The sequence below is a fragment of the Gobio gobio genome (assembly GCF_949357685.1).
Source record: "Gobio gobio genome assembly, chromosome: 6".
Classification (NCBI taxonomy): domain Eukaryota; kingdom Metazoa; phylum Chordata; class Actinopteri; order Cypriniformes; family Gobionidae; genus Gobio; species Gobio gobio.
This window is the reverse complement of record NC_137102.1, coordinates 5900924-5914630: the sequence shown is the minus strand read 5'-3', so window position 1 is coordinate 5914630 and position 13707 is coordinate 5900924. Positions and strand designations below refer to the sequence as shown.

Here is a 13707-nt window from a genome sequence, read left to right as displayed (position 1 = left end):
TCACCAGAAAATGAGCCAGTAGTATTTGCACATTGTCTCTTGACTTTTGCTGCTTGACTTCACGGAGTCAGGATCACTATGACATTAATATTAGCCACAGAAGAGGTGCAGATTTTGCAATCAATACTGGCATACAGACAATAGAGACAACTACATAATTATACATTTTGACTATTCCTTATTCCAGGTGTTTTCAAACCTGTCAAACAACTATTCTCTCAAAACAGTCCCTGCCAGTAGTTTATTTTGTGAACTATCTCTTGGAATGGCTCATGTGCAACAGATAGTGTAGGCCTGAGTGTGCCAACATTAGAAGTTTAAGTTGCAATTTGCAAATATTACTGGTCCTACGCAGGCCTAATGAATGAATATAAGATATATTCAAGATGAGGCAAGCATGGTGTCAGAGATTTATTTTTATTTTTAAATATCATCTTTCAAAGAGTTCAACAATATATTCAAAACGATATGTTAAACTATTATACAGGGTTTGACATTAACTTTTTTGCTCAGCAGTCACGGTGGCTCATGGTTTCCAAAGTTACTAGCCACTCAGCATTCACTGGCCACAATTTTGCTGTTTGGAAATTACATTTTATATGATTAAAGTTGACTTTGGCATGATTAAGTTACTTGATTTTGAGTAATTGTACTTGATTTAGAAGATTTAAAACCCTTTTAAACTTTCAAATGCAGAGTTGACCACCCAAATAAAGACTACATTGCATATCAGCTGCTATGTGCAGGTGGGCAAGGGGTGGACAATATGAGCATAGGCTAATATGAGAAATTTAATATGATATGAGTTATTTTTTAGGCTACATAAAAGAACAAAGAAGCAAGTAAGCAAATTACAAAAACAATAGTAGCCTAAATTAAAGGGTTAGTTCACCCAAAAATGAAAATTCTGTCATTAATTACTTACCCTCATGTCGTTCGACACCCGTAAGACCTCCGTTCATCTTCAGAACACAAATGAAGATATTTTAGTTGAAATCTGATGGCTCTGAAAGGCCTCCATTGGCTCAATGGCACGGTTCACTCTCAAGACCCTTAAAAGGCTCTAAAGACGTCGTTACTGATTCATAACGCTTCGAAGCTTCATGAGGCCGTGTTTTGAAATCGTCATCACTATATAAGTCGTTATTTAGGGTTTTTTTGCTCACAAAACCTATTCTCGCCGATTCATAAAGTTATTGTAGAACCACTGTAGTGAGATGGACTTTGTAACGACGTCTTTAGAGCCTTTTAAGGGTCTTGAGAGTGAACTGGCATTGTGCCAATGGAGGCCTTTCAGAGCCATCAGATTTACACTAAAATATCTTCATTTGTGTTCTGAAGATGAACAGAGGTCTGACGGGTGTCTAACGACATGAGGGTAAGTAATTAATTACAGAATTTTCATTTTTGGGTGAACTAACCCTTTAAAAAAAAAAATTCAGGTTTATTTAATATGTATACATTTATTTAACACCTGTAGTTTTTTGATTAACATGAATGACAGACAGGTATTTAATTGGGCTGCTGAATAAATCGACGTAATATTCTGACACATATGCAGTTATTACCCACCTGTTTACGTACACTTAAGCCATAACCGACTGTGTTCTTGTGATATAGGCTACTCCACACGATGGATATTTTGACATCTGTGAACTGAAAAATTTAGATGCGATCGCTCACTAGACAATTTTGAATTGGAGAGGCCTTAAATTTTTTACAGTGTACTATTTTGCAAATGTCGAGGATGATTCGAGAAATGTACCAAAGCGACTGAGAAAAAACTGTAATAGTTTTAGTACTTCAGCTTTTCTAACGCAACAATGCTGAGTTAATGCAGGCTCGCAAAACCTCTCATTAAAGGGTTAGTTCACCCAAAAATGAAAATTCTGTCATTAATGACTTACCCTCATGTCGTTGGACACCCGTCAGACCTCCGTTCATCTTCAGAACACAAATGAAGATATTTTAGTGTAAATCTGATGGCTCTGAAAGGCCTCCATTGGCACAATGCACGGTTCACTCTCAAGACCCTTAAAAGGCACTAAAGACGTCGTTACAAAGTCCATCTCACTACAGTTGTTCTAAAATAACTTTATGAATCGGCGACAATAGTTTTTGTGCGCCTAAAAACCCTAAATAACGACTTACATAGTGATGACGATTTCAAAACACGGCATCATGAAGCTTCGAAGTGTTATGAATCAGTTAGTTTCCAATTATTGGTAAATGACTTGTAAATAAATAATCATACATTTCTCACTGTACACTGCTATGGTGGAGCCATTACTTAGTGTGCACTTTACTAGAGCACCCTCAGTGATTTGATTCTGGAACCGGGCCTGGATGCGAGTTGAAAGGTCTTGAGTCATTAACAAGAGAATAAGGCCTTTTCAAAATTCTGTTGGTGATATTCACTAATACAGCATTTAGATTGAAGGCCTGTCCTAGAAGGAAGCTGTGCCTGCAGGTGAGAATATTTTGAGGTTTAACAGACAACCGACGCCATACCTTTCCACTGAGACAAGTTACAGCTTATTCTTTCTCTATAGAGTGTCTTTTTGCACTGCCCTCCCTCCCTTATAAGTGTATTTAAACGGCCAGCATTAGTCTCTCGCTCTGCTCACTTCAGACTCTGATCCTTCAGCTCTCATCCATAGCTATCCATCATGTCTTTGTCTTATTCCTTGGCCTCTTCCAGGATGTCTGGGGGATATGGAGGTCTTGGTGGCAGTAGTGGAGGAAGATTGGGTCTGGGGCTTGGGGGTGGTGCTGGCTTAGGTGGAGGTCTTGGCCTGGGAGGAGGCCTGGGCTTTGGAGCCGGTGGAGGTCTTGGCCTGGGCTTTGGAGTTGGTGGAGGTCTTGGCTTTGGTGGAGGTGCTGGTGCAGGATTGGGACTGGGAGGTGGTGCCAGTCCTGCATTCGCTATGGGTCGCGCCATCGCTGCAGGAGGACTTGGTGCAAGCGCCGCTTTCTCCTCCGGTCCATCATCAGGCTCAGCTGTGGCTCCAATACTTTCCAGAGCAGCTGAGAAGCACACACTCTCCGGGCTGAATGACCGCTTTTCCACATACATGACCAAAGTACGGGCGCTACAGCAGGAGAACGCAGCTCTGGAGGCCAAGCTGTCCCAGCTGACTGGGGGGACGGATGTGTCCCAAGAGTCCTCTGTGACTGCCACGGTGGAGTATGAGGCTCAGCTGAGCGAATATCGCAGCACTTTGGAAACTCTCACCATCGACACTGTCAGGCTGGAGATCGAGCTGGACAATGTCCGTGGAACTGCCCATGAACTGAAGGCGAAGTGGGTGCTTTTTTTTTTTTAAACACTTGAAATATACAGCATATTGTCAATAAATAACATTGTTCTTTTGTGGATTTTTACTAAGGTTCGACTTTGAACAAGGAGTGAAGTTTCAGCTCGAGTCTGATATTGCTGCCATGAAAAAGGTGAGCAGGATGACGTTCAGTCCTAGAATGAATATAAATATTGAAATCAAGCTGTTGTTGACTTAAAATGTAATTTGTTGTTTGTTGACAGTAATAACTTTGACCACACATGCCTCTTTCCCCTTTCAGGACATCGAAATGGCCTCTGACTTGAGAATGGATTTGGATGCCAAATTCTCCAGCCTGAAAAATGAACTGGACTTTGTCAGCAAAACACAAGAGGAGGTACATTACCGTCTATTATAATCTCAAATGTATGCAAGGAGTAATCAAGATAATGTGAACTTTTTATTTAAGAAAAGCTTACGAACATTAAAAAAGTTTATTTGATCAAAAGTACAGTAATAACATTAATATTGTGAAAACTGTTTAAAATATCTGTTTGGATTTAAATATATTTTAATCTATCTATCTATCTATCTATCTATCTATCTATCTATCTATCTATCTATCTATCTATCTATCTATCTATCTATCTATCTATCTATCTATCTATCTATCTATCTATCTATCTATCTATCTATCTATCTATCTATCTATCTGTCTGTCTGTCTGTCTGTCTGTCTGTCTGTCTGTCTGTCTGTCTGTCTGTCTGTCTGTCTGTCTGTCTGTCTGTCTGTCTGTCTATCTATCTATCTATCTATCTGTCTATCTCTCTGTCTGTCTGTCTGTCTGTCTGTCTGTCTGTCTGTCTGTCTGTCTGTCTGTCTGTCTGTCTGTCTATCTATCTATCTATCTATCTATCTATCTATCTATCTATCTATCATTTGTCTGTCTGTCTGTCTGTCTGTCTGTCTTTCTGTCTGTCTGTCTGTCTGTCTGTCTGTCTGTCTGTCTGTCTATCTATCTATTTGTCTGTCTGTCTGTCTGTCTGTCTGTCTGTCTGTCTATCTATCTATTTGTCTGTCTGTCTGTCTGTCTGTCTATCTATCTATCTATCTATTTGTCTGTCTCTCTGTCTGTCGTCTGTATATCTATCTATCATTTGTCTATCTGTCTGTCTGTCTATCTATCTATCTATCATTTGTCTGTCTGTCTGTCTGTCTGTCTGTCTGTCTGTCTATCTATCTATCTATCATTTGTCTATCTGTCTGTCTGTCTATCTATCTATCTATCATTTGTCTGTCTGTCTGTCTGTCTGTCTGTCTGTCTGTCTGTCTATCTATCTATCATTTGTCTGTCTGTCTGTCTGTCTGTCTGTCTGTCTGTCTATCTATCTATTTGTCTGTCTCTCTGTCTGTCGTCTGTATATCTATCTATCATTTGTCTGCCTATCTGCCTATCTATCTGTCTGTCTGTCTGTCTGTCTGCCTATCTATCTGTCTGTCTGTCTGTCTGTCTGTCTGTCTGTCTGTCTATCTATCTATCTATCTATCTATCTATTTGTCTGTCGTCTGTCTATCTATCATTTGTCTATCTGCCTGTCTGCCTATCTATCTATCTATCAATCTATCTGTCTATTTATCTATCTATCATTTAGATATACGTTAAATACTGTGCCTTTTTGATTAATTTAATGCTTCCTAGCTACATTAAATTAGAATACAAGTATTCATTTCTTTCTCTTTATGCATTTCTCTCTGTGCATTATGTCTATCACTTTAGGAATTGTCATCTTTGCAATCTAAACTGGGCACAACAACAATGGACACCTCAGTCTCGATGATTGAAGTAGACACCGGGAAGTCCTTTGACATCTCTACAGCGCTCAACAAGATGCGGATGGAATATGAGAAATCTGTGCATCAACACAGAGAGGAGGCCGAGGCTTATTACAAACTCAAGGTCTGCACACAACAAGTGATCACAATAATTTTGCCATTCCAAAAAATAGATCTTATACTATCTACTTATGAATCTAGATGGATGAGATGCAGACGACCAATGCCAAAAACACAGAAGCCGTGTCATCTGCTAAAGTGGAGATCACAGCAGCCAGGAAAGAGCTGCAGACGCTCAGTTTAGAGCTGCAAGGGCTTGTGGCTGCGGTAAGCGAAACACTTATTAAATGATGCGCATTTCGATACCAAAACAAAGGATGTGTGATGTTGGCCAAAGCAAGACAGCTTTGAAAGTGATGAAATGAAGTGCATGAGGGCTGTGGTATAGATACTCAACAGTAGCCGGTCCCTTGAGAAAGCAGTGTGAAATGCTTCAGCTCAGGTTCTCAGCATATAATAAACATCTCTTGAATAAATCACAGCTGTCTGAGACGCGAAGCAGATGCCATCGGAAGTGGTTTATTGATCTCAGCCGTTTCAAATTGGCAGCAAAAGCCCCAACGCCACAAGAGAAGTTGCGATGCTGCAAAACTAGCAGTTTCCCAAAACAACTCAAGCACTTCAAGAGTTTTCTGACATCATTTACAATAAATTTGATGTCTGAGAACATGAGATATCATAGTGCTGAAGAATTAGGTGTTTTTGGGCCCTTATAGCCGTACGGTAAAGTACAATTATTCTAAACGAAAGCCCATTCACATCAAGGACGATAACTATAATGATAACAAACTAAAACTATAACGTTTTATTAAAGGGTACATAACACACACAGTTTCTCCCAGTCTCATGTTAATCTTGAGTATACCTATAGAGAAGTATTGCATCCTTCATATCTCCGAAGAGTCTTTAGTTTTATCATATTTATATATATTGGGCGAGGCTAAAGAGTCACACACACACACATTCACATGCCATACACTCTAAAAAATCCTGGGTTAAAAATAACCCAAGTTGGGTTGAAAATGGACTAACCCAGCAATTGGATTGTTTTAAGCAAACATTTAACCCAACCGCTGGGTTAAAACAACCCAATTGGTGAGTTAGTCCATTTTCAACCCAACTTGGGTTATTTTTAACCCAGCATTTTTTAGAGTGAACATTGTGGCATTATCCCTGGATAACTTTGGACTCTCTATACATTCGTGTTGTTCACATTATATGCACTTATGCGCCGATTGTCAACAAAACACACACATTTGATGCAGTTTCACACACCGCCTGCGGTTTCCACTCATGACCGGGAACAAACACACACACTTGCAGAACTCCGGAAACACAAACTGCATCCACTGTTCCCTTAACGCTGGGTTATTTGGGAAGCTGAACATGGTGATCTTTCCCTCACACACACACACACACACACACACACACACACACACACACACACACACACACACACTTCTTTATTGACATTGTTGATCTCGTGTCTAAAAACAAAATGTAACCGAACAAAGCTCGTTGATGGATGTGCTCTTGCTCTCGCTCTGGTTGATGTGTGTGTGTGTGTGTGTGTGTGCACGCTCATCCGGGAGAAATGCCCATACAAGCAATTCCAGCCTTCCAGGGCCATACTCGAAAAAAACTTTCCGAAACTTGTTCAAATCCTGAAGGAGTGTATTTGGCACAGAAATACTCGGTCATACGTCCAACTTGTTTTTGTAAATGCTGGCCATGTTTAGCATGAGAATCAACTCTTTAACAGTGTAAATACGTCAGAATGCATGAAATAGCATTACACCCCCCCCCCCCCCCCTTTAATGCTTCTAATTCTATGAGAATAGTGGAGTCCACACATAACTATATCAACTAACTCTATGTTATCGTCCATTGGTGTGGATGCTAAATGTCATAGTTATCGTTTGTGAACAGGCCTTTAGTCTTAGAAACGTAACACACCATTGACAGCCATCTGTGAAGAAGAACATTGTGATGTTTTTACAGGACGGTGTTGTTGATTTTTTCAGAACATGTCTCTGGAGCAGAGTTTAGCAGAAGCCCAGGCCCAGTCTAGTGTGGGTGTTGCTGAGTATCAGGCTCAGATTGCTAGCTTCACATCAGCCATAGAGGTGGCTAAAGCAGACCTTCACAAACAGATCCTGGCCTACCAAGAGCTGCTGGACATCAAACTCGCCCTGGATGTTGAGATCTCCACCTACAGAAAGCTTCTTGAAGGAGACGACTTCAGGTAAATATGTCATAATCACAAGGGTAGTTGACATATAATATGGTCATGATTAATTCAACATCAGTATGGCTGGTTGCATAAACATCTTAGACTAGTCTTAAAAGTTAGTAACCAATTTTTTTTTTCAAGATTAGTCCTGACTTTTTGTAGTCACATAAAAAGGTAGTTTGGTCTAATCTGAATCTGAGTTATTACCTCTAGCCCCAGGATCTTAGGTTAACATTTACATATACACTATATTGCCAAAAGTATTGGGACACTCCTCTAAATCACTGCGCCCAGGTGTTCAATCACTTCATGGCCACAGGTGTATAAATCAAGCTCTAGGCCTGCAGACGCTTCTACACACATTAGTGAGAGAATGGGCCGCTCTCAGGAGCTCAGAGAACTCAAGCGTGGGGCCGTGATCGGTGGACACCTGTGCAATAAGTCCAAATATTACACTAAATATCCCACGCTCAACTGTTAGTGGTGTTATAACAGAGTGGAAGCAATTGGGAACAACAGCAACTCAGCTACGAAGTGAAATTACAGAGCGGGGTCAGCGCATGCTGAGGGACACAGAAGTCGCCAACTTTCTGCAGAACAAGAGCTCCAGATCTCCAAACTTCTGTGGCCTTCAGATGAGCTCAAGAACAGTGTGTAGAGCTTCAGGGAATGGGTTTCCATGGCCGAGCTGCTCATCCAAGCCTTACATCACCAAGTGCAGTGCAAAACATGGGATGCAGTGGGGTAAAGCGCGCCGCCACTGGACTCTAGAGCAGTGAGACGTGTTCTCTGGAGTGACCAATCATGCTTCTCTGTCTGGCAATCCGATGGACGAGTCTGGGTTTGGCGGTTGCCAGGAGAAAGGGACTTGCCTGACTTCATTGTGCCAAGTGTAAAGTTTGGATTATGGTGTGGGGGTTGTTTTTCAGGGGTTGGCCCCTTAGTTCCAGTGAAAAGAACTCTTAATGCTTCACCAAGACATTTTGGACAATTTCATGCTCCCAACTTTGTGGGAACACATTGGGGACGGCCCCTTCCTGTCCCAGCATGACTGACCAGTGCACAAAGCGTCGCTCCATAAAGACATGGATGAGCGAGTTTGGTGTGGAGGAACTTGAGTCCTGACCTCAACCTGATAGAACACCTTTGGGATGAATTAGAGCGGAGACTGAGAGCCAGGCCTTCTCGTCCAACATCAGTGCTTGACCTCACGAATGTGCTTCTAGAAGAATCCCCATAAACACACTCCTAAACCTTGAGGAAAGCCTTCCCAGAAGAGTTGAAGCTGTTAGAGCTGCGAAGGATGGGCCAAATCCATATTAAACCCTACGGATTAAGAATGGGATGTCATTAAAGTTTATGTGCATGTAAAGGCAGGCGTCCCAAAACTTTTGGGAATATAGTGTAAGTACAGAAAAAGGAAAAGTGTCTATTTTAGGTCAGGTTTTTCCACCATAATCACTTTTATAATCAAGTTCATTTTAAATGGCTGTGATGGTCTGTGGTATGACATTTTTTAAATTACTTGATTGGCATCATAAATACCAAAGTGTTGAAGAGTTAGCAGAACACAGGTCTAAAACTGCAAGAAATGCCAAGTCAATAATGTTTTGGGTGAGACATATACAGGGATTGTTTTTAGATTTGCACTGTTTGTTGCATTTTCTTTCTTTTTTTCATTTGTACTGTATAACTTGCAGGTTGCCTGAATTCACAGAGTCGTCCTACGCTTTTTCAGGTGAGAGCTGCTTTGGAGTTTCAATTTCTTTGATTAAATGGAAACCAAAAGCTGATGCAAGTTTAACAAATCGCAAGGACCCACAGTAACAATGGTATCAGAAGCATTAGGGACAGTCATCAGGGAGTTTCCTGACTACCTTGGAAAGCTTCTGTGGTCAAGACGGTTGAAACTTATTGAGTGCTTGCTTGGTTACTGTTAACAAAACGGTTATGAGCGTAGTTTTCATAACTGCTCAAACCAACAGAATGTTAGTACACGTATGAGTTTGGTAATGAAGATGATGACACAGAAAGATCTCTTTGCTATCTGAGATAAGAGAGAGATAGATTTCAACGTTTCAAAATTCTGCCGTCATTTAGACACCCCTGTGTCATTCTAAACCATTATGACGTTCTTTCTTCTGTGTAATAGTAGTATTACTATTATATATACTAATAGTATTGTAATATATACAAGGAACATTAGGTATTCACTGATAATCTTCCCCCTTTAATGAGTTGTTAACAGCATCATTGCTTTAGTAAGTGTGTGAATCATTTAGACAGGTTTGTGAACTGGATCCAATTGATGTAAAAGGATTTATCAAAGGAATTATTCATGACTGCAATATGATATCAAGTATCGGTGTAATGGTACACAAAGCTGTCGATTTGGTATGTATCTCGGTTTTGAAGTCTGGTACGGTACAGCAGGGGAGAGAAAACTAAACATAAAATTAAACAGTGCTTTACCGAAAAAATTGTGTATGTCCTTAAATGAATTAAATTACAACTAAACGTTTCTTAAAGATAATGCTGTAAACTATATAGGGAGCCCTTACTTGCACACTATAATAGTAAAGGTTAAAGAGCCCAAACTATTAGCCTAAATTCAGTTGCTATTTATTTTTAGATATCATAAACAACACTCAAATAACACATTGTATGCAAACATGTAAACTTCACATAAGTAAATAAAATTATAAAATGTTTTTACTCCAATTCGTTGTTGAAGTATAATCTGTCATTTTCAAACATGCATTAAATAATCCAGACATCACTAACAGGTTCAGTAGAATATAATGAATATGCTAATATAGGTCATATATTTAGTGAAAGAGTTGATTTCTCTAGTGAACTCACAGCTGTGGACACTGAATGACTTCTGAGGTAAATGTGATGCGTGTCATTGCCGTTTAATTTACGTCTTTCCGCCGTTGAAACACGGATTGAGCGATTACACGACATATGATACGTAAGTAAGTTGTAATGTATCCTCAACACACCTTCAGATGTTCATTCATGTTTATCCTTTGACTAGGAAGAGATGATCGTGTTCACTCGCGGCTATACAGTGATCAGTCACGGCACATTAAAGAGCGTCAAAAGGGCATTTATCATTGAATTTTTCTGATAAAAATGGACAGAATACTTAAAGGGTTAGTTCACCCAAAAATTTAAATTCTGTCATTAATTACTTACCCTCATGTCGTTGGACACCCGTCAGACCTCCGTTCATCTTCAGAACACAAATGAAGATGTTTTAGTTGAAATTTGATGGCTCTGAAAGGCCTCCATTGGCTCAATGCACGGTTCACTCTCAAGACCCTTAAAAGACACTAAAGATGTTGTTACAAAGTCCATCTCACTACAGTGGTTCTACAATAACTTTATGAATCAACGAGAATAGTTTTTGTGCGCAAAAAAAACCTTTATAACGACTTACATAGTGATGACCGATTTCAAAACACGGCCTCATGAAGCTTCGAAGCGTTATGAATCAGTGAGTCGAATCATGATTCGGATCGCATGTCAAACCGTCAAACTGCTGAAATCACGTGACTTTTGCGATTCAAACCGCTGAATCGACTCACTGATTCATAACGCTTCGAAGCTTCATGATGCATTGTTTTGAAATCGTCATCACTATATAAGTCGTTATTTAGGGTTATTTTGTGCACAAAAACTATTCTCGCCGATTCGTAAAGTTATTGTAGAACCACTGTAGTGAGATGGACTTTGTAACGACGTCTTTAGTGTCTTTTAAGGGTCTTGAGAGTGAACCGTGCCATTGTGCCAATGGAGGCCTTTCAGAGCCATCAGATTTCAACTAAAATATCTTAATTTGTGTCTGAAGATGAACGGAGGTCTGACGGGTGTCGAACGACATGAGGGTAAGTAATTAATTACAGAATTTTCATTTTTGGGTGAACTAACCCTTTAATATGTTCATGTGGGAACTCGGATTGAAGTGTGTTCCGTGCGTAAAACAAGCCTGTTGACTGTTAAAGATTGCATTCTGTACACACACCGGAAGTGCTGTAGGCCTACCGTTACACCCCTAGTATTAAGTCATATAGACACAGCAAAAAAATTATGATTTTTTTTTTTGTAGTTTAAAGGTGAACTATGTAGGATTTTTGCAGTAAAATATCCAGAAACCACTAGGCCAGTGTTATATATTTTGTTCAGTTGAGTACGTAGAATATCCCAAATGTTTCCAACTATTTGTAAATCGTGAGAAATTGCTATTTTAACCGATGAACCGGGACGTGTGAGCTATGCGTGTGAGGGAGTCGCCTGTCGATTGCGTCATATCTGCGTCACCCTCGGTCTCCGGTTTTATTCAGTGAAACGCTTTACTCTCACTGCAGTGTGAACAAGTGTCATAGCAGCCGCCGAGCGAACGTCATAACTTCCTTTTCAACACACTCAGATATATCTAATACGATAAACAGAGCTGCGTTACCTCATACTCATGACTGGAAAAGAGGAAGTGGCGCCGGCAACCGTGTCATAATAAAAGTCCCGCCAGCGACTATGCCATAATAACAGTCCCGCTCTTCGATCGCTCCTGCGGCCTTGCTCAGCTCCACAACACTCGCTCCTGCTCTGCTTCACTACAGTAATGTTAATAATCGCATCCATCAGCATGATTTCTGCCCGAGTCCTATCCTGACTGTTTTCCACCGGCTGTGAGGTGAAGACCACATGTCCCAAGATTCTGCGCTCAAACGTGGCGTCATCAAACTACGCCTTTGTTTAGAACAGGCGACCTCTAGTGGACGGAAAAGTTACATAGTGCAGCTTTAACAGCCCCAGTCCTCATTCACTTTCATATTATTTAAAGAGTGGACAAGATAATCTTCAAAAGTTCACTTCTGTGTTAGCTTAGTATAGTCTATATTATAGTAAAATTACTCTAGTAAATACTATAGTGTTTTTGAACCGTACTAGTAAATATACTACAGTAAATTAACAAATTGTAGTAAATATTATAATATACTACAATTTACTATAGTATATTTACTATAGTACGGTTCAAAAACACTATAGTATTTACTAGAGTAATTTTACTGTAATTTTTTTTCATGTGGGAGTAAAAACACGAGGGTGAATTTTTTGGTGAACTATCATTTTAAACACCTTACATCTGCACAAATTGCCTTTAAAGTCACAAAGCGGATAGGATGATCATTCTCTTTTTCTTTTTCATCCGCATGATGAAGTGACTCATGTTGTTGACTTCTGGCTTTCACTAGTTCAGCAAAAGGAATAATGAGGAAAACAGTGCATTCATCCATAGCATAAAATGTAAATAGTTTTGATGATAGGCTTTTTTTATTGAAAAGAACAGTCCAGGGGCATGGGGAGGGGGGGCCTTTCTCATCTGCAATTTTCCATTCTGTATAGGGAGGGCTTTGCCCCACACCAGCACCCCCCAGGACTCCCCCCATTACCCTGCCCCAAAGGACATACAAACTAGATACGTCCTGACAGGCAAGTTTTACTCTAACAAAGGCAGTGTAGGACAGAAACTGCTTCAGGTTTATAAATGTTGACAAATATTTCAGCCATTTGAAGGTGCTCATCCCTTGTCCTTCTCTCTCTCTCTCTCTCTCTCTCTCTGTTTATTACTGTGTGTGTCTTTATTTCATTGTCTCTTTTTCTCTACCAACAGCCGGTCAAATAAAGATCAAAGAAATTATTACAGGTATGTGCGCAATCATTTCCACTGTTTGATTTGAAGTGAGCTTTTATTTGTGCGGTCCATTGGCCAATGCCATGTGACTTTACTGTATTTGCCAGTCATGAACAAGGTCAGCATGACTTCCCTCATTTTTCTTCCACAGAGACATCGGTCATCTCTGATGCAGATGATACTGAATCCTCTTGAGTTCTGGGAGGCATCCAGTCTTGATGAATGCAGACCCCTGGCCCAAATGTGCGGAGTCCCGTTCGCTGTTTATTCAATAAAGCTGCATTTATGATGAAATCCAGGTGTTTTGTTTTTCTCAATATAATATATATAGGCATTCAGTATCATCAGTTTCCTTACGGAAAGAACATTAATTTCTCTATATATGAATGATCAATATATTTAATTATATAATTTGAAAATATACAGAATCACATATCGTCTCATTAAACCGATCAGGCATAACATTATGACCAATATTGTGAAGTATATGACCTGAGCTGTCGAGGCATGGACTCCACTAGACTCCTGAAGGTGTGCTATGCAGGGTTGCCAGATGCCAGCAGTGTTTTCCAGCCCAAAACTTCGCCAAAAACCGCCCAATT

General features: G+C 40.1%; 1 protein-coding gene across 1 annotated transcript; it reads left to right on the top strand.

The window, feature by feature from the left end:
- The first annotated feature begins 2621 nt into the window (after positions 1-2621).
- On the top strand, positions 2622-13396 carry LOC307127857 (thread biopolymer filament subunit gamma). The gene is made up of 9 exons (XM_079819327.1): positions 2622-3304; positions 3390-3450; positions 3580-3675; positions 5056-5235; positions 5313-5438; positions 7196-7416; positions 9105-9142; positions 13085-13117; positions 13257-13396. The coding sequence occupies exons 1-9, from the start codon at positions 2670-2672 to the stop codon at positions 13298-13300; spliced, it is 1434 nt and encodes a 477-aa protein (XP_079675453.1). The 5' UTR covers positions 2622-2669; the 3' UTR covers positions 13301-13396.
- The last annotated feature ends 311 nt before the right edge of the window (positions 13397-13707 follow it).